Consider the following 19,500-nt stretch of genomic DNA (forward strand, 5'->3'; position numbering starts at 1 on the left):
TTTTATGGTCGGTGCTACTTTTACGAACAGCGCTCTACTATGCGGTGCTTGTACTTATAGCTTGCCTTTTTCCATATTGTCCCAGGGTGGGTTACAAAAACATAACAATTAAAATAAGCATACAACTCCTTGTTTATTTATGTATTGCATTTATAGTTGCCCAGAGGCAACTAAAATATAAAATAAAAAGCACAAAACATGCAGCAGGAGCAAAGATGTTCACTCAACTCAAAGGTATAGGTAAAGAGGTGCATTTTGGCCAGTTGTCAAAAAGCATGCAGTAATGCACTGCAGAAGGATGCCATTCCACAATCTGGGGGCCACCAGAGTGTAGGCTTCTCAAGTCCCACTGCCCTTTAATCATAGAATAGTGGGGATACCAATAGGCCGGGTCATTGCGGGAGGAGGTACTCCAGCATGGAGCCTGAGGTGTTTACACATTTGTTTGTTTGTTGTATTTCCACTCCACTCTTCAGCTTAAAATGTCAATGTTAACACCTTAAATTGGGATTGGTAACTAATTGTCAGTCAGTGCAGACCTTTTAAGATGGGCATAGTACACATTTGACTGGAGACACCCACCAGCAGATGTACCTATTGCTTGATTGTAGAAAACCTTGAAGTGGTTTACAAAAAAATTGTTGTTGAGGCATTCTGCGCTAGTTGCCACTTCTGTACAGTCTTCATAGTTTAATTTTTTCTGATTAAACACAAAAATCAAGCGGTGAATGTTTTACTTGTTTGCATTCAAAGTCTAGGTATTGAGTATCCTCAAGACTGGGCTACAGCAGTGCATTTTATGTGGAGCAGCTGCTCTTGGGCCTGGTCTGAAAACTTCAGAATGCAGAAACTAGGCTGCTAGTTGGGGCAGATGGCATGTGATTCCTTTGCTAAAACATCTGCACTGGCTACCCATATGCTACTGGACTGGGCTCAAGGTTCTTTAATCAAAACACAAAGCTTTGAACAACTTGGGTCCAGGATACCTCAAGGTCTGCCTGAGCCCTTATATCCCGACATGGGCACTGAACCTCTGGAGGAACACTTTTCTCGGTCAGTGGAGAAGTGGAGCAGATAGGAATGGGTTAATTCTCCTGGAGGCAGGGTCAGCACTATAACACAAAAGTTTAGCTGGTGGCCGGCCGAAGGGGAGGAACCTTCTCCCGTTCTCCAGTTTTTGACTCTGCCTTCAGCGAGCAACAGCCTATTCCTCCTGGGTCCCCATAAGGGATTCAGGAACAGTTTAGCTATTGTCTCTGCTCTTCTCAGAGAGTTTATCATCATCAACTTCAGTCGAAGCGCACGGACTTCTGCTTCTTTTCTTTCACTTCCCACCCTCACTGAATAGCCAGATTGGAGGGAGGAAGAGAGGGATTGTTCTTTCTGAAGAGGCGCTGGAAGCGGCGGAGGCCAGGCCGGGATCTGTCTCATGCCACCCCCTGCTGTCCCTCATCGAATGCTCTTTCATGTCCCAAGGAGAGGGAAGCTTTCAGGAGCGTTTTAAGACTTTGGAGGAGCAGAGATTGGTCTTTCGCTATCCAAGCCCTTTTTATTGATTCACACACACCCCCCCGGGGCAATGGGCCTCCGCTAAGCGTGGTTGGCCTCCTTGCCACATTGTTCTCAGGTAAAGCCACTAAGCTTTCTTTTTCTAATTGGGGGGAGGGGGTAGTAAGCCCTCTACCTCTCCGGCTGTGTTGGTCTGGCTTAACAAGGCCATGATGAAGGAGGCAGGGGCTTCCTTAGTCAAGCAATGGGCCCGTGCGCATAGGAAAAAAAGCCTCCAAGCACTCCAGGGCATGATGCCATGATTTCTTCTCATTTTCCTCCTCCTCCTGGGAGGCCAGCCCAGTTAGGGAAAGGGGGAAGAGTTAAAAGAAGGGGCTCCTTACAGAAGCCTAAACCACACAAAGATAAATGCAAAAGATGCTGCAGCTCTGGGCTCCCACCTGACCACCTTTCCTTTAGCCCAGGCTCCTGGGGGGAGGATGCTCCCCTTTCATCTGCTGCATCAGGCTCAGAAAAGGAAGAAGGGGAACTCTCGGGAGGATTCCCCTATGCCATTCCTAGTGCATAAGAGGCTCTATTCTATCCTATTTTGATTTCTAAGGCCTTCAGTTAGAACTCCCTAAGGAAACTCCTCAGGAGGGGAAACTAGAGGAAGGTGAACAGGGGTCTTCGGACATCTTCCCCAGGTCAGGGGATCAGAAGGTGGTCATTCCCTTTCCGAAGTTCTTCAAGGACATTATTAAGGAAGAATGGGATCATCCAGCGAAATCCAAAGCTCCTCATACTCTGTCCAAGAAGCTATATTCTCTTCCTGCCATGATCATGACAACCCTTCAGGTCCCGGCCATTGACAAGCCTGTGTCTGCCCTCGGGGCCAAGACATGTGCCTGCAATGCAGCCAGGCTCCTCTGATAGAACTGGCTCAGCTGCAGGGCTCCATGACAGTGGCCATAAGCTCAGTGCCGTGGGCGCGCTTCCATTCAAGAGCCCTGCAATGGCTGCTGCTTCCATATCAGGACCAGATCACCTCGCTCCAGAACTGGCTCATCACCCTCCCAAGGCATATGCGGGGAGTTTCTCCAGTGGTGGGGACTTCTACCTTATCTGAAGAAAGGCCTTTCCCTCAGAGCTCCAGCAGTCTCAGTAGTCACCACAGATGAGAGCCTATATGGCTGGGGGGCAACCTATTGCTCCAGCATCGCACAGGGGAAGTGGTCAGTGCAGGAGCGGTGCCAGTCAGTCAACTGGTTGGAGCTCAAGAATAATCCGACTAGCACTGCAGGAGTTCCTACTTCTTATTTATCAGACTCATGTGCTAGTACGCACCGACAACGTCACAGCCAAATCACATGTCTGCAAACAAGGGAGCACAAAATCAGGCCCTCTTCTGGGGGAGACTAACCTGCTGTTCCAGTGGCCAGAAAGGCACCTGGCTTCTATTTCGGCCATACATGTACAGGGGATCCTGAGCACACAAGCCGACTGGCTGAGCCGGGAACAAGTCCACCAGGGAGAGTGGGCCCTTCACCGAGACGTGTTCCTAGAGATCACTCGGAAGTGGGGGCTCCCATGCATAGACCTGTTTGCCTCATCGGTGAATGCCCAATTGGACCAGTTCATGGCACAAGGCTGGGATCCAAGCGCCCAGGATATAGACGCCCTGTCAGCCCCATGGCCTTGGGGACTCTTCTACGCCTTCCTGCCTCTACCTCTTCTGTCCAGTCTGCTGCGCAGAATCAGAGTTCTCCAGGCCCAGGTGATAGTGGTGGCTCCACACTGGCCACGGTGACCGTGGTTTTCCAACCTAGTGGACCTCAGCTCCAGTCTGCCGTGGTGTCTTCCCTCCAGACCGGATCTCTTCTCACAAGGACCCATCCTTCACCCATACCCAGAGTGGCTCCAACTTTATGCTTGGAGGCTGAGTGGCAGTGGCTAAGTGAAGAGGGGCTGTCTGAGAGGATTGTTTCCACCATTCTGACTTCTCACAAACAATCCACCCAGAGAATTTATGACCTCACATGGAAGGCGTTCAACAGATGGTGTAGACGCAAACAGGTACCTGCTGCAGAATGCCACATTCACACCATTCTCGACTTCCTGCAAGACGGTCTGGACCAGGGGCTAGCCCCCAACATGTTCAAGAGACAGGTGGCGGCCCTAGGCAGTGTATTTCCAATGGTGGGAGGCCATTCCATTTCCTCACCCTCTAGTCAAATGCTTTCCCTGAGGGGCAACCCTGCTGTCACTTCCAGTGCAGCACAGGCTTCCCTCCTGGGATCTTTCGTTAGTCCTTAGAGCTCTTTCATAACATCCATTTGAACCGGCATGTTCAATACCAATCAAGGACCTCACTCTCAAGACAGTTTTTCTGGTGGCTGTCACCTCAGCCAGGAAGGTGGGGGAACTGGGGGCCCTCTCCATCTGGGAGGAGCTGTACATTTTTCACCCAGACAAGGTGGTAGTTCACCCTGATCCCAGTTTTCTACCCAAGGTTAATTCTTCGTTCCACAGGGGACAGGACATTTCTCTACCCAACTTCTGCCCCAACCCGGTCCATCGCAGGGAGAAGTGGCACAAACTCTGTCAGGCGGGCACTTCGGATCTACCTGGACCGTACAGAACCGTTCAGGAGGTCTGAGGCCCCGTTTGTGTCTTTTAAACAAGGGGCGCAGGGATTAAAGGTGTCCACGTCCACCATCAGCAGCTGGGTGAGGGATTGCGTAGTTAAGGCCTATCAGGCAAAAGGGAGAGCTCCCCCTCCAGTGATCACTGCACACTCAGAGGGGATGCCACCACAGCAGTGCTTCACAAGGATGTCCCGCTGGAGGAAATCTGCGAAGCCGCCACCTGGGGTTCACCCATCCACCTTCATCAAACACTACAAGGTGGATAAATTTGCTTCTGCTGAAGCTGACTTCAGCAGAAGGGTTCTTCAGAGAGTGATGGCCTAGGTAGGTTTGCTCCCATCCAAGGATGTAAGGGGGGGTCATTGCTCAGGTACATCCCATTCCTGTCTGCTCCACTGACCGAGAACGGAAAGTTGGACTTACCGTGAAGTGTCCTTCTGGTCAGCGGAGAGTGGAGCAGACAGCCCCACCCTGCAACAAAGCCTAGGCTGTGGGGTGGGGAGGGCACCTTTCCGGAAACTCTGGCGACCGCCAGTCGCTCACCCTCTGGATAGAGTAGTAAAGGCTCTCTTCATCCCTTCCTGGCACTGTGTGCTGATTTGTTAACACTTGTTCTTATTCTGTTCTCTGTTCAAGTTTCAAGTTCATGTAGGTGGAGTGATTGGCTGCTCAGTACTCGGTTTTTTACAGCTGTGTCACAAACTGGAGAACGGGAGAAGGTTCCTCCCCTTCGGCCGGCCACCAGCTAAACTTTTGTGTTACAGTGCTGACCCTGCCTCCAGGAGAGTTAACCCATTCCTGTCTGCTCCACTGTCCTCTGACCAGAAGGACACTTAACGGTAAATCCAACTTTCCGTTCTCTGTTTTTCAGAAGCCACACTGGCTTCAACTAGAAGTCAGGCATTTAGTGTTGCTGGTCTCATGCTGTGGAACGCTTTTCCAGCAGAGATTCAGCAGTCATCCTAGGTACTAATTTTCGGTCACCTCTTGCATGCCTTGTTATGTTGACAGGACTATTCAGTGTTTTGAATGTTCTTAAGAAGAGCCTGTTATTTTAATGGTATTTTGAATTGTTTCTATGGTATTTTATGTTGCATTGTATTTATATAAAACCTTTATAGTTTATATGAGTAGGTGTTTCATAAATATTTTTAGAAATAAGCAAAATCTAAATTGTCCCAGATGTATGCTTAAATGCCTTTGCCTGGAATGGGGTCATAAAACTTAAGGGTGGCTGAAGATTGTCTTGTCCAGGCCACTACACCAAAGCAGAATGTTGCATATCTAATTCCTGTAAGAGAGGCCCAAACTATTACAGACACGAGGCAGGATCAAAGAGAACTTGGGAAGCTTCTTTGAACTGAGTCAGGCCATTAGTCTCTTTAGCTCAGTGTTGTCTACACTGGCTGGCAGCAGCTGTCCAGGATTTCAGATGGGTTCTCTCCCAGCCCTGCTTGGAGGTACCAGGATTGAACATGGGAGCTTCTGCATGTAAAGCAGATTCTCTACCACTGAGCCACGGCCCTTCCGCTAAATGTGTTGTGCTCTGCTAGATGTGCGTTAGGGACACTAGTAATGTTAAGTAAAATACAGTAGCTTGAGCATGGCAGATGGGGGGGGGAAGAGACTAAATGGAGACTATGAAATGTTTTCAATAGTAGTAATTGTGATTTATTGGAGTTTTTCTTTTTTCTTCTTTTAAGGTGGTTTGTCTCTTGTCCAGTAATCGTAAAGACAAGTATGATGCCATCAAGAAGTATTTGTGCACAGATTGTCCCACTCCAAGCCAATGTGTGCTCGCTCGCACATTAAGTAAGCCGCAGACAGTAATGGCCATAGCCACAAAAATTGCTTTACAGATGAACTGTAAGATGGGTGGAGAGCTTTGGAGTGTTGAGATACCAGTAAGTGCCTCTTTCCGAGTAATTCTTTTTTTCTTTTTTCTTTTTGCTATATTCAGATCGGTTTAACCCAGTTGCTTGTTTTGTTTCTGTAGTAGAGAAAAAATGGGCTATTGACTGGAACGGCCCCCACAGAAACAGAGGCTTGGATTGATTTGGGATTGAACCCTAAAAGCCTAGGCCCCCAGTTGATAGCACCACATGAAAGACAAAGGAAGGGCTGTATAAGAAAGAAGAGTCCTCTCCTCCGCCCCACCTCTTTTGCTTTTCAAGCATACATGGCCAGAACAACATGGAGTGGGTGGTGTTTTGTTCCTGATGAGAGATCATGAGCTGCTTGCCCATCATGGAGGGAAGTCAGCTGCTCTGAAAGGAAGAGGTAGACATGCAGCAGCACCTTCTTGGTCAGGATGTTGGTCCATGAGATGGGGAGCTCCACCTTCATTGGGATTTAGAAGAAAGAAGAGTAGTAGAAAACCCAGCATGGCATTGCATGGGTGCATATATGGTTAAGCCACTGGGTAGCAGATGCTAATACAGTCAAAATGGTTGGTCTGTGTAGAATGGTAGTGTGGATTATCCAATATCTTTGGAAACTGGGAGGAAGATCAGTGGGAGATCAACCTGCACATGAAGAGGTTTCTTAGGGCAATCTCCCTAGTCAGTTCTTCCCCACCCTCCACAAGGTCCACTGATGGAGACTGAGCATGGTCCTCAAAAGCCCAGACCAGGCCTCCCTTTGAACCTTAGGGGCAGTGACACTGAAGAACGTAACCTTTACAAACCAACTTTCTAGTGACGCTCACCTCAGCAAGGAGGATGTCTGAGGTAGATAGATAGGGACCCTCTCTTTAGAGAGGGAGCTTTGCATTTTTAATTGCTGCAAGGTAGTCTTAAGACCAGACAGATCCTTCATGCTGAAGGTGGATATTTCCTTCCACAGTTAGTCAGCCCTCTGTTCTGTCTGAACCAACCATCCCCTTAGAGGGAGTGGTACCCCATGGATGCCCAGAGGGCAGTTATGGTCTATTTAGATAGGACCCAGCCACACAGTTCCCCTTTACTTCATTTTTGCCCCTTCTCTCTGGGGAAGACAGGCACCATTGCCTCCCTGGCACATTGGCCAAGGGAGCACATAGCCCTGGCACACACTTCAATCAACCAACCAGTGTCAAATGGCATGGTAGCCCATTCAGTCAGAAGGATGGTTGCCTGTGCCATTTTCTGGGAGAGGATGCCCCAGGGGGAGAGAGAGAGGGCAGCCTCCTCCCCTCCCCAGCACCCACCCAGGGGAGCTGTTGGGGCTGCTGAGCGTATCCTCAACTAAACTGACCCCCAACTCCTCTGGTATCCTCTCCACCTTAATCTCTGCATCTAATTTATTCATATACAATATTTATATACTGCTTGAATGTAAAGATCTTGTAAGTGGTTTACAAAAAACATTAAAATTACCAAACAGTTAAAAACGAATAATTAAAACAATTAAAACAGCTACTAACTAAAAAGATTAAAATGCATCAACTTCTATGTGTCTTGGCTAAACAGAAGTTTTATAGGCGCCACAAGGAATACAGCGAAGGCACCTGTCTGATGTCAGTAGGCAGGGAGTTCCCAAGAGTAGGTGCTGCCTCACTAAAAACAACTTCTTACAAGTGCAGAACAAGTATTACGTGGCACCTGTAGCAGTGCCTCTTCCACAGAGCAAAGTGGTCAAGTGGGGTAAGGTGGTCTCACAAGTAAACTGGTTCCAAATTGTTAAGGGCTTTATATACTAATAGAACTTGAACTTGGCCCAGTAAGAAATTGGCAACCAGTGCAGATCTCTGAGCAGAGTTGTTATATGTTGACATGGTCTCACCCTGTTAACAATCTGGCTGCAGCAATCTGCTCTAATTGCAGTTTCCAGGTCAAGTGCAACGGAAGCCCCACATAGAGTGCATTGCAGTAATCCAGTTTTGAAGTTACCAATGCCTGAACTATTGCAGCCAAGTTCTTCTGGTCCAGGAATGGTCATAGTTGTCTCACCAGGTGCAGCTGATAAAAGGCACTTCTAGCCGCTGAGATTCCTGGGCCTCCAGTGACAAAGCTGGATCCAGAAGCACCCACCCCCAGACTGCATAGCTGCTCCTTCAGAGGGAGTGCAACCCTGTTCAGGGCAGGCAGTTGACTAATTTCTCGGAGTGGAATGAGCTCAACTCTCCTACAGCTTCAGTTGGAGGATCTGCCAGGGGCAAAATGCTTCTTCACTGTCTCCAAAAAGCTTTCTTGGTGATAGTAATGGGGAATAGGCTACCTGTTTCCGCTACCAGTGTTTTGGCAGAGTAGGGTACCTGCTGTTACTGCATATGGCTCCTGCCTGCAATGTGAAGATGTGTCTGAGTGTGACGGGGGGAGAACTAAAAACAGCCAATGTTTCTGCTATCAACTCCACCATTGCAGACTCGCTTGTACTTCTGTAGGCACAATGTGGTTTTCTGCCAGCAGCACGTACATGCGTGGTCAGGCACAATGTAAGACAGGCAGGGGCATGACCATGTTAAAAACATGTATGGCTGTTTAAACAGCAATACTTGTGCACAAAGCACAGTACTGCAGGCCAGTAAAAGGCAGTAGTGTAAACACATGTCTTGTGGCACCTTAATGGGAAGTTGAGAGAAGAGTGAATGAGTGCATGAGAGGTTGGGGGGGGTACACACACAGACAATGTGCAGTAATGAGCAATAAGTATGATAGATGAGAAAAAATCGCACACATACCAATAATAAATAAGACTGAGTGATACCTGAAATGACTCAGATTGGTTAAAGGCTACAGTCACCCTGAATGTCCCTGGACCTAGAACTATCTCAAAGTGGGAGGGGATAACGCTCCACTCTTAGATAGAACAAGCACGCTTAATGGAACTTAACTAAAATCATAATGAAATGAAAAGATTGCTAATGACAATGAATGCTTAGAAATGGGAAAGTGAGAAATCATGTTGAAAGGATGATTGGAAATAACATTGTTGCTCTGTAAAACTCGGCCAAAGAGTAGGAAGCATGCAAAATCAAGTTTATCAAGGTAATAATCATAATAGAATAGTACATGAAATTAGAAATTAGCATGGTATAATTTAGTTTTGTGATGTATTTGCAGTGGCTACTTCTGTCAGTGGATTGAGATTAGTTACTAAGTAATAGGAATTTAAGTTGATACCCAATTAAGTAGTACTTTAGTACAGTGTTCTTCAGCCTTGGGTCTCCAGATGTTTTGGGACTGCAAATGCCATCATCCTCAGCCAGTTTAGCCAGTGGTTGGGATGATGGGAGTTGTAGTCCATCATTCTGGGGATCCAAGGTTGAAGAACACTGCTCTACTAGACCCATTGAAATCTATTAGATAGATCCCAGAACATTTTAGTGCCAAAACTAATTTTGTCAATATATAGGACAACTTGCATTTTAGAGTTTGTACCTTACTCTTTCTTTAATATTCTTCAAGCTAAAACAGATCATGATTGTGGGAATTGATTGTTACCATGACACTACAGCTGGTCGACGGTCAATTGCAGGATTTGTTGCGAGCCTGAATCAGGGAATGACACGGTAAAATCTGATTTTTTTTAAAAAAAATGCAATGCTTTGTTTTCTTCATGAAAAAAACACTTTTATAGTTCATGTGAGGCTTGGTTTTCTCCTGTCTCAGGTGCCTGTCCTGTCATGCACGCGCTTTCCCCCTTGAAATATAATAAAATGCAGTTGCTGTCATACAGAAGTAGACTTCAGGTTGTTTGCTGTCATTTTAAATAATAACAGGAGGGGAAGTAGCTGGTGACTGAAGCACTTTCCTTGCTTTCAACAGTTGGTATTCACGCTGTGTCCTTCAAGATCGTGGACAAGAACTTGTGGATGGACTTAAAGTATGCTTGCAAGGTAAACTGTGAAATATTCCCTCCCCCCTTTAAATAAGAGCTGATAAGCTTGTGGTCAATGACTCTGATCAGGCTCACCAAGCTATTCATAATGGCTTGCCAGCTCTATTTCCAAATATACTGATGGCACTTTTGGAGGCACAGCCCACTGCTGTGGGAAGCAGGTTGGAATGCTCCAGTTTCTTTTCAATGGCAGCTGGTTGTGGTTGGTGTTTAATCTTTGGGCCAAAGAATATTTAGATATTTTGTTTTAAACTGCCAGAATCTGACTGAGTTGGGGGCATGTGGGCATGCGAGATGGGTATGTATAGCGAATGGATAAGGTTTGCGTGTGGTGGACCAAAAAAGCGTAGCCACTCCTGCTTTCAATCTTAAGCCACAACTTGTTCAGTCACAAGGCCAGAATTGGAACTAATTTTGTGAGTCAGACATATGAAACTGAAATAATGCAAGTAATAGTGGGGAAAATGCCCCAGGTTGTATATTTGGTGTGCTGAAAAGTAAAATTCCAACCACTGACGTTCTTGTCGTCTGATTGAGCACCTTGGGGGCAATGTGAGGTGGATCAATGCAAGAGTGGCAGTTTTAGAAATGTAATAGAACAAGTTGGGAACAGAAAAGCAAGTAGAACATGAACACTCGGGATTAGCAGAATAAGGGTTCATGTACAATGCAGTCCATTGAAAGACTGTGATTGGAAAGACCACAATATGTCAAACATTCTGACAGTTGTGTTTTCCTTCTCTATGCGCATCAGTGTTGAGCACAGTGTTGATTGCAATTTCTAATTTAAGGTAGGAAACCTGTGTAAGGTTTCATGAAGATACCCTTGCACTAAGGAAGCCATTTTCTTAAAAAACTGCCATTGCATGATCTGGATTTCTTCTTTAAAAATGAAAACAAAATCTTGCAGAACTCTCACATATTCCAAAGCCGTGCAGGCTACTCTTGCCTATTTTTAAGCAGTAGTAGATAAAACCTTTGAGGGAAAATTTGAATTCCATTGCCTTCAGTGGGAGAGACAAGCATGTGCTTTGCCTTCATTGAAATCACTGGGACTTGATGTTTATCCCAGGGATGGAGTGTGTTAAGCATATTAGTTGAAATGAAGAAGCTTGTAGTACTCTTCTAAGGGGGCAAATTGCTATATAAGAGACTGATTTATAACAAAGTTAACTATAAAACTGGAGATAATGGGAAGTCTTCCTAACAGAGCAGGCTATTTTATGTCTGTGAAGGTGGTAAAGCTTTCCATTCAAACACGAGTGTGAGAGAAATGAGAGTTTTACCTAAGCATAGCATGGGGGGGGGCTATGAGCAGTCATACTTTATTAACTTAGTGGATCTTTGGTGGTGAAAAAGGTGTATAACTAGTAGTAAATCATTCTGTTGATATTTTTTCCTAAAGCTGCTTTAAGGACTTGGTATACCTACAACAACCATATGCCTTCTCGCATTATTGTGTATCGAGATGGTGTTGGAGATGGTCAGTTGAAGACCTTGGTTAGCTATGAAGTCCCTCAGTTTCTGGAGTGCTTGAAATCTGTTGGGAAGGACTACAGGTAAATTGGGTGAGCTGACACTAAAGCATGTTGGCATAAATATGCATTGACTCAGTGAAAGGTGATGTAGTTTGACATACTCCAGCATCAAATGGATAAAGTAAAGGTAAAAGATAGCCTTTTTCCAACCTGGTGATCTCCATATGCTCTGGACTACAACTCCCACTGGTCATGCTTGCTAGGGCTGATGGAAGTTGTAGTCCAAAACATATGGAAGACCCTAGGCTGGTATAGTAGAATGTGTGCTTTAGACATTATGCACTGTTCTTCATTTGTACCTGAAGTGCTTTCCTAAGATAGATACAGCAGTAATGCCTTGAGACTCGGCTGCTTCTAGTATACACTGAAGATTGGCTTGTTGGGAGGCTGCTGGTGTAGAATGTAATGAGTTCTGGGGAGTCTTCATTATATATCCTTCTGGGTCAAACATGATACTGAACTTTTAAAAGCCCTGAGTGGCTGGGACTGTAAATACTCCATGATCTCCGAGTGGTAGGAATTTCTTGACACTTTGTGTAGAGAGCCAAAGGCAGTGCTTCACAGTTCCTTAACTCTCAGTGGCAAGCCCCAGGGAAAGCAAGACTTACATTTTGGGTGGTCATAGGCTGTAACATAATTTGGTTTATTTGTATGTATTTGAATTGCTATCAAGAATAGCAGAGGTTAATTTCAGTACAAATGAAATTTGTTGGATTTAATTAACACCTTAAGAGTGATTTTTTCCCCTGATTTTTTTTGTTTCATAGCATCCTAATTCAATATAAACTTCTCATGTTATCTTCTCCAGCCCCAAATTAACAGTGATAGTGGTGAAGAAGCGTGTGAATACCAGATTCTTTGCTCAGATTGCTGGAAGACTGCAGAATCCACCACCTGGCACAGTTATTGATTTAGAAGTTACCAGACCAGAGTGGTAAGCTGCAAGTAAAACTTTTGTATAGCTTCAGCAGAAGAATTACAGCTTATGTAAATAACAGATAATACCTGATTCTCCTTCAGTGGAAGAAGGTAGCCTTGCACAGGTTACTTCTCATGCTCCCTCTGATTGGCAGAGCCATTCAAATTAGCCTTGTGAGTTACTGAGCTCTGATGCTTATACTGAGACCAGTCTATTTAGCTTGGCATTGTCTGCACTGACCAGCAGCAACTCTCAAGGGTTTTAAGCAGGGGACATTCCCACTCCTACTTGGAGGTTCAGGGGATTTAACCTGCTGCCTTCTGCCTAAAAAGCACTGAGTTATAGCTACTCATCACAATAAAGAGGTCTTGTTCTTTCCATCTCACCAGGGCTGGTAGGGGTCAGGCCTTTGGCTGCATATGTGTGATCTTCTCAAGGAGGAGCACTTTTCTCTTGGGTGGTGTGGCAGGGGGGTATTTGAAGCCACAGACCAGACCAGGGGCAGGAGCGCAGCTTCCAGATTTTGCAAGGAAGGAGGAAGCAGGCTCCGCGCAGCAAAGGCCACTTCTTGGCGAGCCGATGCTCTTGGGATTAATGGAGAGAAGGACTCAGACAGCATAGTGACCTTGTTGGGAAGACTGAATATACTGGGCCAGCGCCACATCTGCTCATGTGGGTGCGTAGATCTTTGGAGAGTACTAAGCTCTAATCAGAACTGATGTGAATTGGGAGACCTTTCACCTACCCCTTTTTAATTCTGGACAGTGGATCCATTGACCTGGGGCTACAGGGGTGAATTAGAGAATTTTTGGTGCAGGAGCTAAATAAAATTTGGGGGGGGATTTGGGAAAAGCATCCAGGGCTTTAGATTTGCATGGTCACCTTGAACCACAGGATTCTGTAGCTGCAAATGTACGTGCCAACTTGCAAAGCCTAGGAAAATGTAGATTTTGGGGGGTGTTGGGAAAGTATTCAAATTTGAACAAGTTCATAAGGACAACTAGAATGATAGGAGAAATGTCTTGTGTGCTCCCAACCCGAGCACTCATGAGACCTACATGTTGGCTTAAGCTGTAGTAAACATTGGGTGGCTCCCAAGGCTATTCATCAGTTGGACTATCTGAATTCAGGGCCATCCAGTTCATTATCATGAAGTTGGGTATGTATTTTTTAGCTTCAATTTATGTAGATCTCCATTCTGAATGTTGACTTTCTTCTATCAAAGGTATGATTTCTTTATTGTGAGTCAGGCTGTGAGAAGTGGCAGTGTTTCACCAACCCACTACAACGTAATCTATGACAGCAGTGCGCTGAAGCCAGACTACATGCAGAGGCTAACATACAAGCTCTGTCATATGTATTATAACTGGCCAGTAAGTATTTGCTTGTGTAATAAATATACTTCTCTCTCAGTGAATAGTTGTATGTGCTTCAACAAGCAGGGTTTCTGCAAATCAGCTTTAATATCTTTATCCCAGACACTTGGAGAAAAGTAACTTTCCACTTGTAGTTCTGGCCCTGCTTTGCTGCAAAACAATTGGGCATCAGTTAAATTCCATCAAAGCTAGTTAGGGGCTCTTCTGCTGATTAGAGAAAGGGAACTGGTAAAGTAATTTTTTCAAAAGGCTATTAGCAGTTGAGCCTCCTAGTGGCTTTCTTAAGAATCAATTGAAAATACTACACTTGTAAAAACAAATGCAAAAAAATATATATCAAAATTAATGAGCTGGCTTGCTGTTTTCAGATGATCCTCCAAATCTGCTTGAGTGTCCCCATGCTACTTAACGTGTTGCCTTCCAGGTCTAATCAATCCATAGTTTTTTTATTTTATTTTATTTATTTATTATTTGATTTATATCCCGCCCTTCCTCCCAGCAGGAGCCCAGGGCGGCAAACAGAAATGCTAAAAACACTTTAAAACATCATAAAAACAGACCTTAAAATACATTAAAACAAAACAATGTTAAAAACATTTTAAAAACATCTTTAAAAAAAGGGTTAAAAACATATTATTAAAAACAAACATATTAACAAGCAGAACAAGTTTATATCTAAAGCAGAAATCTATGGCTTACAATAAGCCCACCAAATAAATTGCAAACCATTAAGGTGCTTCACGTCATGATAAGCCACAGTTTTCTTAAGCCATGCTATAATCATGAATGTGCCCCCCTTTGTGGGTACCTGTGTGTCTACTCTTACCTACCTTCTGGTGTGTGGCTCAGACCAGCCTTGTCATATAGTTTGAACCAAGACCATAGTTTATTTCAAACAAACCATGAGCAGTAAGGCAGAAATAAACCACAAGTGGAGAAGCCACATGGGTACGTGCACAACAGGTGGGAGGCACATTTGTGATTAAACTGCTTTAAGACAAACTGACTTACTATGACATGCAGACTTGCTCGCTGGTTGGAAATTCTGATTTGGAGAGCCTTGAAAGATTGTCTGAGTGCAGCTAGTGAAAATTATGGAAAGCTGTTTACTTGTCAATATACAGCAGCTTCTGTCAATATACATATACAGCAGCTTCTCACGTGAGGAATCATTACAAAAGCATATTATCCAATGGAAATAGTACAGTCTAGTCTTGAACACTAATAAGTCGGTTGGGGCCCAGCTGCATGTAATGTGATTTCTGCAGTCTGTTCTCCCTAAGAAGGTTGTTAAAAAGTACCCCTGTTCATTTGCTTGGTTGTATCCCTTCTGCCATGTTCTCAACTGAATGGTCTGTGCAATGGGAACCTGCTCATGCATTGGCCCACTATGCATTTTAGGGTTCTAAATCATACAAGTTTTTGTCCAGCTTAGCATAGTCTCTCTAGATTTAAATTGCTCTCTATTTTAATTGGTTCTGGGGTGGGAGGGTAGCAGCAAAAAGAGGTCTGGATAATTTCCTGTTGAGAGGAATGACTGAAGGAGGCTAGCTAAACTTGAATTGCACATTGTATTGATAATTGCCATACTAGGCCACACCTCCTAACCATATTTGTCCTTTGAGAGCACAAAGTTAGTTCATGATCAGTCTAATATGAGGGCACCATCATGTTGTGCGTTCTTCTTGGAATATGGTCACCACTTAAGATTTTGAAGCCACAACATTAAGGTCCCAGGCTATGGTCTGAAGGCACATGAGGCCAGCTCCCTGCTGAAGCAGGGTCAGGTCTGGTTAGTGCCTGGATGGGAGACCGCCTGGGAACCATATGTAAGCCTCCTTGGGTTTCTATCATGAAAAGAAAGGCGGGGTATAAACGTAATAAATAAATAATAAACATGTAACTTGTCTTTTCTTAGGGAGTTATTAGAGTTCCTGCCCCCTGCCAGTATGCCCATAAACTGGCTTTCCTTGTGGGTCAGAGCATTCACAGAGAACCAAACCTGTCACTCTCGGAGAATCTCTATTACCTGTGATTTTACAGAAGAGGATGAAGTACAGTAAGGGAAGACAATGTGTACTTTTTTCCCTTTCATAGATAAGTCTTGTATGTGGAGCTTAAAAGCAAAATGTTTGCTTCATCATGTTACGCTGTTTCACTTACCTAGTATTATGTCAAGGTATTTTTTTGGTGACTGTTAAGATTTCAGCCAGATAAATTTTTAGTGTGTTAATGTTTTGTTTGATAAAGAGAACTTGGTTTTTTGAACAGTAGATTCTGGTTCCTGCTAAATAATAACATTGTTCATAAATATCAGTTTCAATAAACTGCTTAGGTTGGTGCACACCTTATTGAATCTATTTGTAGTTTTTTGCTTTTCATCCTAGAGGATGAGAGATAGCTAACACAGCAAGCCTAAACAAAAGAGCCTGTGCAGAATTGTTTGTGCAATAATATCTGACTTGTATAGGTGGTGCTGGGAATCAGCCCAATCTGTTTTGGAGCCACTCTTGTGATTTTCTTAGATTCATTATTCAGGGCAAATCAGATCTGTTAAACCCCAAATTCTGTTCTTCCCCCATTGACTATGTAATGAGGAATCTAAAAACTTTAGCTGTAACTTCACTTCACAACTTTCTTCCTTTCCACAAAAGTGGATGAAATTGGTAGGCCAAGGAGCTCCTCCAGAATGGATTTTGGCTATGCATATGTGCTCATGAATAGACCCCATGGAGTTTAAAAGAGCATACTCTTACTATACAGCCACTAGAGTAGCTGCATGCTATAGCCAGCATGGATTTTTCACATTCTGCAATGTTAAATTGAAAATATCCCCCTAGCTATTCTGCTGCTTCCCATAAGCTCATTTCAAAACAAAATCTTACAAAATTTACAGTCCTAAACTCAGAAATGCTTGTTTAATAACCCTGTGACCCTGTGAGTTTTCATGGCGATACACAAAGCACTCTGACAATTCAGAGTTCAAAGTCTAAAACAAGAGGAAAAAGATCCAGACCTCTGCTGGACTTTTCTGTCAGTGATCTCATAATTTGTTGAAACTAATTAAAAATCAGCTATGTTCAGAGTACCTGTAATCCTGTTACAGACCTTGCTCCATATTCTGACCTTCATTATCTGCCGTTTAAAACTTAGTTAAAAATCAGCAATGCATTTTTTTTAATTTAAGAAAATTAACATTGAAGTCTATAATAGCAGAGGCATGTTCAGTAAGAACCAACTTTCAGTGTCCTAAAAGCCAGGCTAACAGCTGCTTGGCTTGGCTAATCGGGGCCACAACCATGCCAGACATTTATTTCACCTTAGACAGTCATAGCTTCCCCCAAAGAATCCTGGGAAGTGTAGTTAGTGAAGGTTGCTGAGAGTTGTTAGGTGACTTCCCTGACAGCTCTAGCTGCTGGAGTGGTTTAACAGTAAGCCCCTCTTCTCAGAGAATTCTGGGGATTGTAGTTCTGTGAGGGGAATAGGGTGTCTCCTAACAACTCTCAGCACCCTTCACAAACTACACTTCCCAGGATTCTTTGGGGGAAGCCATGACTGTAAATGGAATAAATGTCTGCTGTGGTGTGGATGTGGCCAGGGATAGCTTTGGTTTAAATTTGGGTGGGAGACTACAAGTGTCTGCTGTAAAATAAAAAGATGGGAGAAAACATGAAAAATGATACTGTTAACACTGTTCTCCTTTTGGAAAGAAAAGGGGGTTTCTCTCTGCCTAGTGCCCACGTAATTTCCTTACTCTGTCCCTACCCCAAGTCAGTTTCACTTATTGTAGGCATGATTGCACAGGAGTAAACCCTACTGAACTCAGTAAGCACGGGAATGACAAAACCTGCCCTCCTATCCCCTTCTCCTCCCCTGTGGTCAGTCTCACCTATTCTAAGCATGATTGCATGGGAGTAAATCCCACTGAACTCAGTGAGCATAAATGATTGAACCTGGCCTCCCCCCCTCCCTCTCCCTCCTTCCGCAGAGTCAGTTTCACCTAAGCATGATTGCAGAAGAATAAATCCCATTGAACTCAATAAGCATTCTTTGCAAGCTTGCACAGTTTCATATCTTACCTTTCGAATTAAAAAGCATAGAAATTCACTAATAGGCAAAAAAAAACCCTTGCGGTTTAAGAACGTACCTATAGCCAACAGATGTATACAGCCACAAGAGTGGCTGTATACTATAGCCAGCATGGATTTTTCACATTCCGCAATGTTAAATTGAAAATACCCCCATGCCATTCTGATGCTTCCTATAAGCTCATTTAAAAACAAAACCTTACAAAACTTACAGTCCTGAACTCAGAAACACTTGCTTAACAACCCTCTAAATTTTCATGGCAATACACAAAACAGAGAGAATCGAGAGTTCAAAGTGTAAAAAGAGAGAAAAAAACCCAGATCCCTGTTGGACTTTTTTGTCAGTGTTCTCATAATTTGTTGAAATTAATTAAAAATCAGCCATGTTCAAAGTACCTGTAATCCTATTACTGACATTGCCCCATACTCTGACCTTCATCTTCTGCAGTTTAAAAGTTAAAAAAATGCCTGACTGATTTTTAATTAATTTAAGAAATTTAACATTGAAGTCAATGATAAGCCTGGGCATGCTAAAAGCCAGACTCACAGCTGCGTAGCTTGGCTAAAAAGGAGTCCATACCCATGCCAGACTTTTATTTCATTTTAGACAATCATGGCTTCCCCCAAAGAATCCTAGGAAGTGTGGTTTGTGAAAGGTGCTGAGAGGAGTCTCCTATTCCCCTGACAAAGCTCCAGTGGCCAGAGCGGTTTAACAGTCAGCCGCTGTGACTAAAGCTCTGTGAGGGGAACAGGGCATCTCCTAGCAACTCTCAGAATCCTTCACTAACTACACTTCCCAGGATTCTTTGGGGGAAGCCATGACTGTCTAAAGTGAAATAACAGTCTGGTGTGGATGTGGCCAGGGACAGCTTTGGTTTAAATTTGGGTGCGAGAGTACATGTGCCTGCTGTAGAATAAAAAGGTGGGGGAAATGCTGAAAAAGTATGATACTGTCCACACTGTTTTCCTTTTGGAAAGGAAAGGGGCTTTCCCTCTGCCCGGTGCTCACCTACCGAATCTCCTCCTCTCCCATTCCTCCCTGCCCTTCCCCCAGGTCAGTTTCACCTATCCAAAGCATGACTGCACAGGAGTAAATCCCACTGAACTCAAAAAGCATGCAAATGATCAAACCTGCCCTCCTATCCCCTACCTCTTGCCCCTTCCTTCCCCCTTCCCCTCCCTCCTTCCCCCTCCTCCTTCCCCTCCCCCACAGTCAGCTTTACCTGTTCTAAGCATGATTGCACAGGATTAAATCGCATCAAACTCAATAAGCATGCAAATAGTCAAACCTGCCTTCCTCCTCCCTCCTATCACCTTTTTGCTCCTTCCCTCCCCCCTCCCTTTCCAACCCCCTCCTTCCGCTCCCCTCTCCACTCCCTTCCCCCCCTCTCCCATCCCCCTCTTCCCCATGGTCAGTTTGAATAGACTCCATGGAGTTTAAAAGAGCATACTGATTTTACATCAAACTGCAGTTTCAGGTTCAACTGTTTATGCACCCAGAAATAGAACGTAACCTTCCGTTTGAAACACAAAAAGGCAGTCTTTACCATCATATGACACTGACCAATAAAAAGGCTTTGAAAATAATAAAAATAAATTTGACAGAGATTGATGAATAATGAG

The 19,500-nt window shown here is 44.3% G+C and overlaps 1 protein-coding gene across 2 annotated transcripts in view; it reads left to right on the forward strand.

The window, feature by feature from the left end:
• The window catches only part of PIWIL1 (piwi like RNA-mediated gene silencing 1), a 46,934-nt gene extending 30,794 nt beyond the window's left edge, over positions 1-16,140 (forward strand). For both annotated transcript variants that reach the window (XM_061602814.1, XM_061602813.1), the window contains exons 15-21: positions 5,840-6,040; positions 9,524-9,627; positions 9,884-9,954; positions 11,362-11,515; positions 12,303-12,428; positions 13,639-13,786; positions 15,708-16,140. In XM_061602814.1, the coding sequence (XP_061458798.1) occupies positions 5,840-6,040; positions 9,524-9,627; positions 9,884-9,954; positions 11,362-11,515; positions 12,303-12,428; positions 13,639-13,786; positions 15,708-15,824 (921 nt within the window). In that variant the 3' untranslated portion in view covers positions 15,825-16,140. The remainder of the gene's footprint in view (positions 1-5,839; positions 6,041-9,523; positions 9,628-9,883; positions 9,955-11,361; positions 11,516-12,302; positions 12,429-13,638; positions 13,787-15,707) is intronic.
• Positions 16,141-19,500: the final 3,360 nt, after the last annotated feature.

Source organism: Rhineura floridana, chromosome 19 (genome assembly GCF_030035675.1).
Source record: "Rhineura floridana isolate rRhiFlo1 chromosome 19, rRhiFlo1.hap2, whole genome shotgun sequence".
NCBI lineage: Eukaryota > Metazoa > Chordata > Lepidosauria > Squamata > Rhineuridae > Rhineura > Rhineura floridana.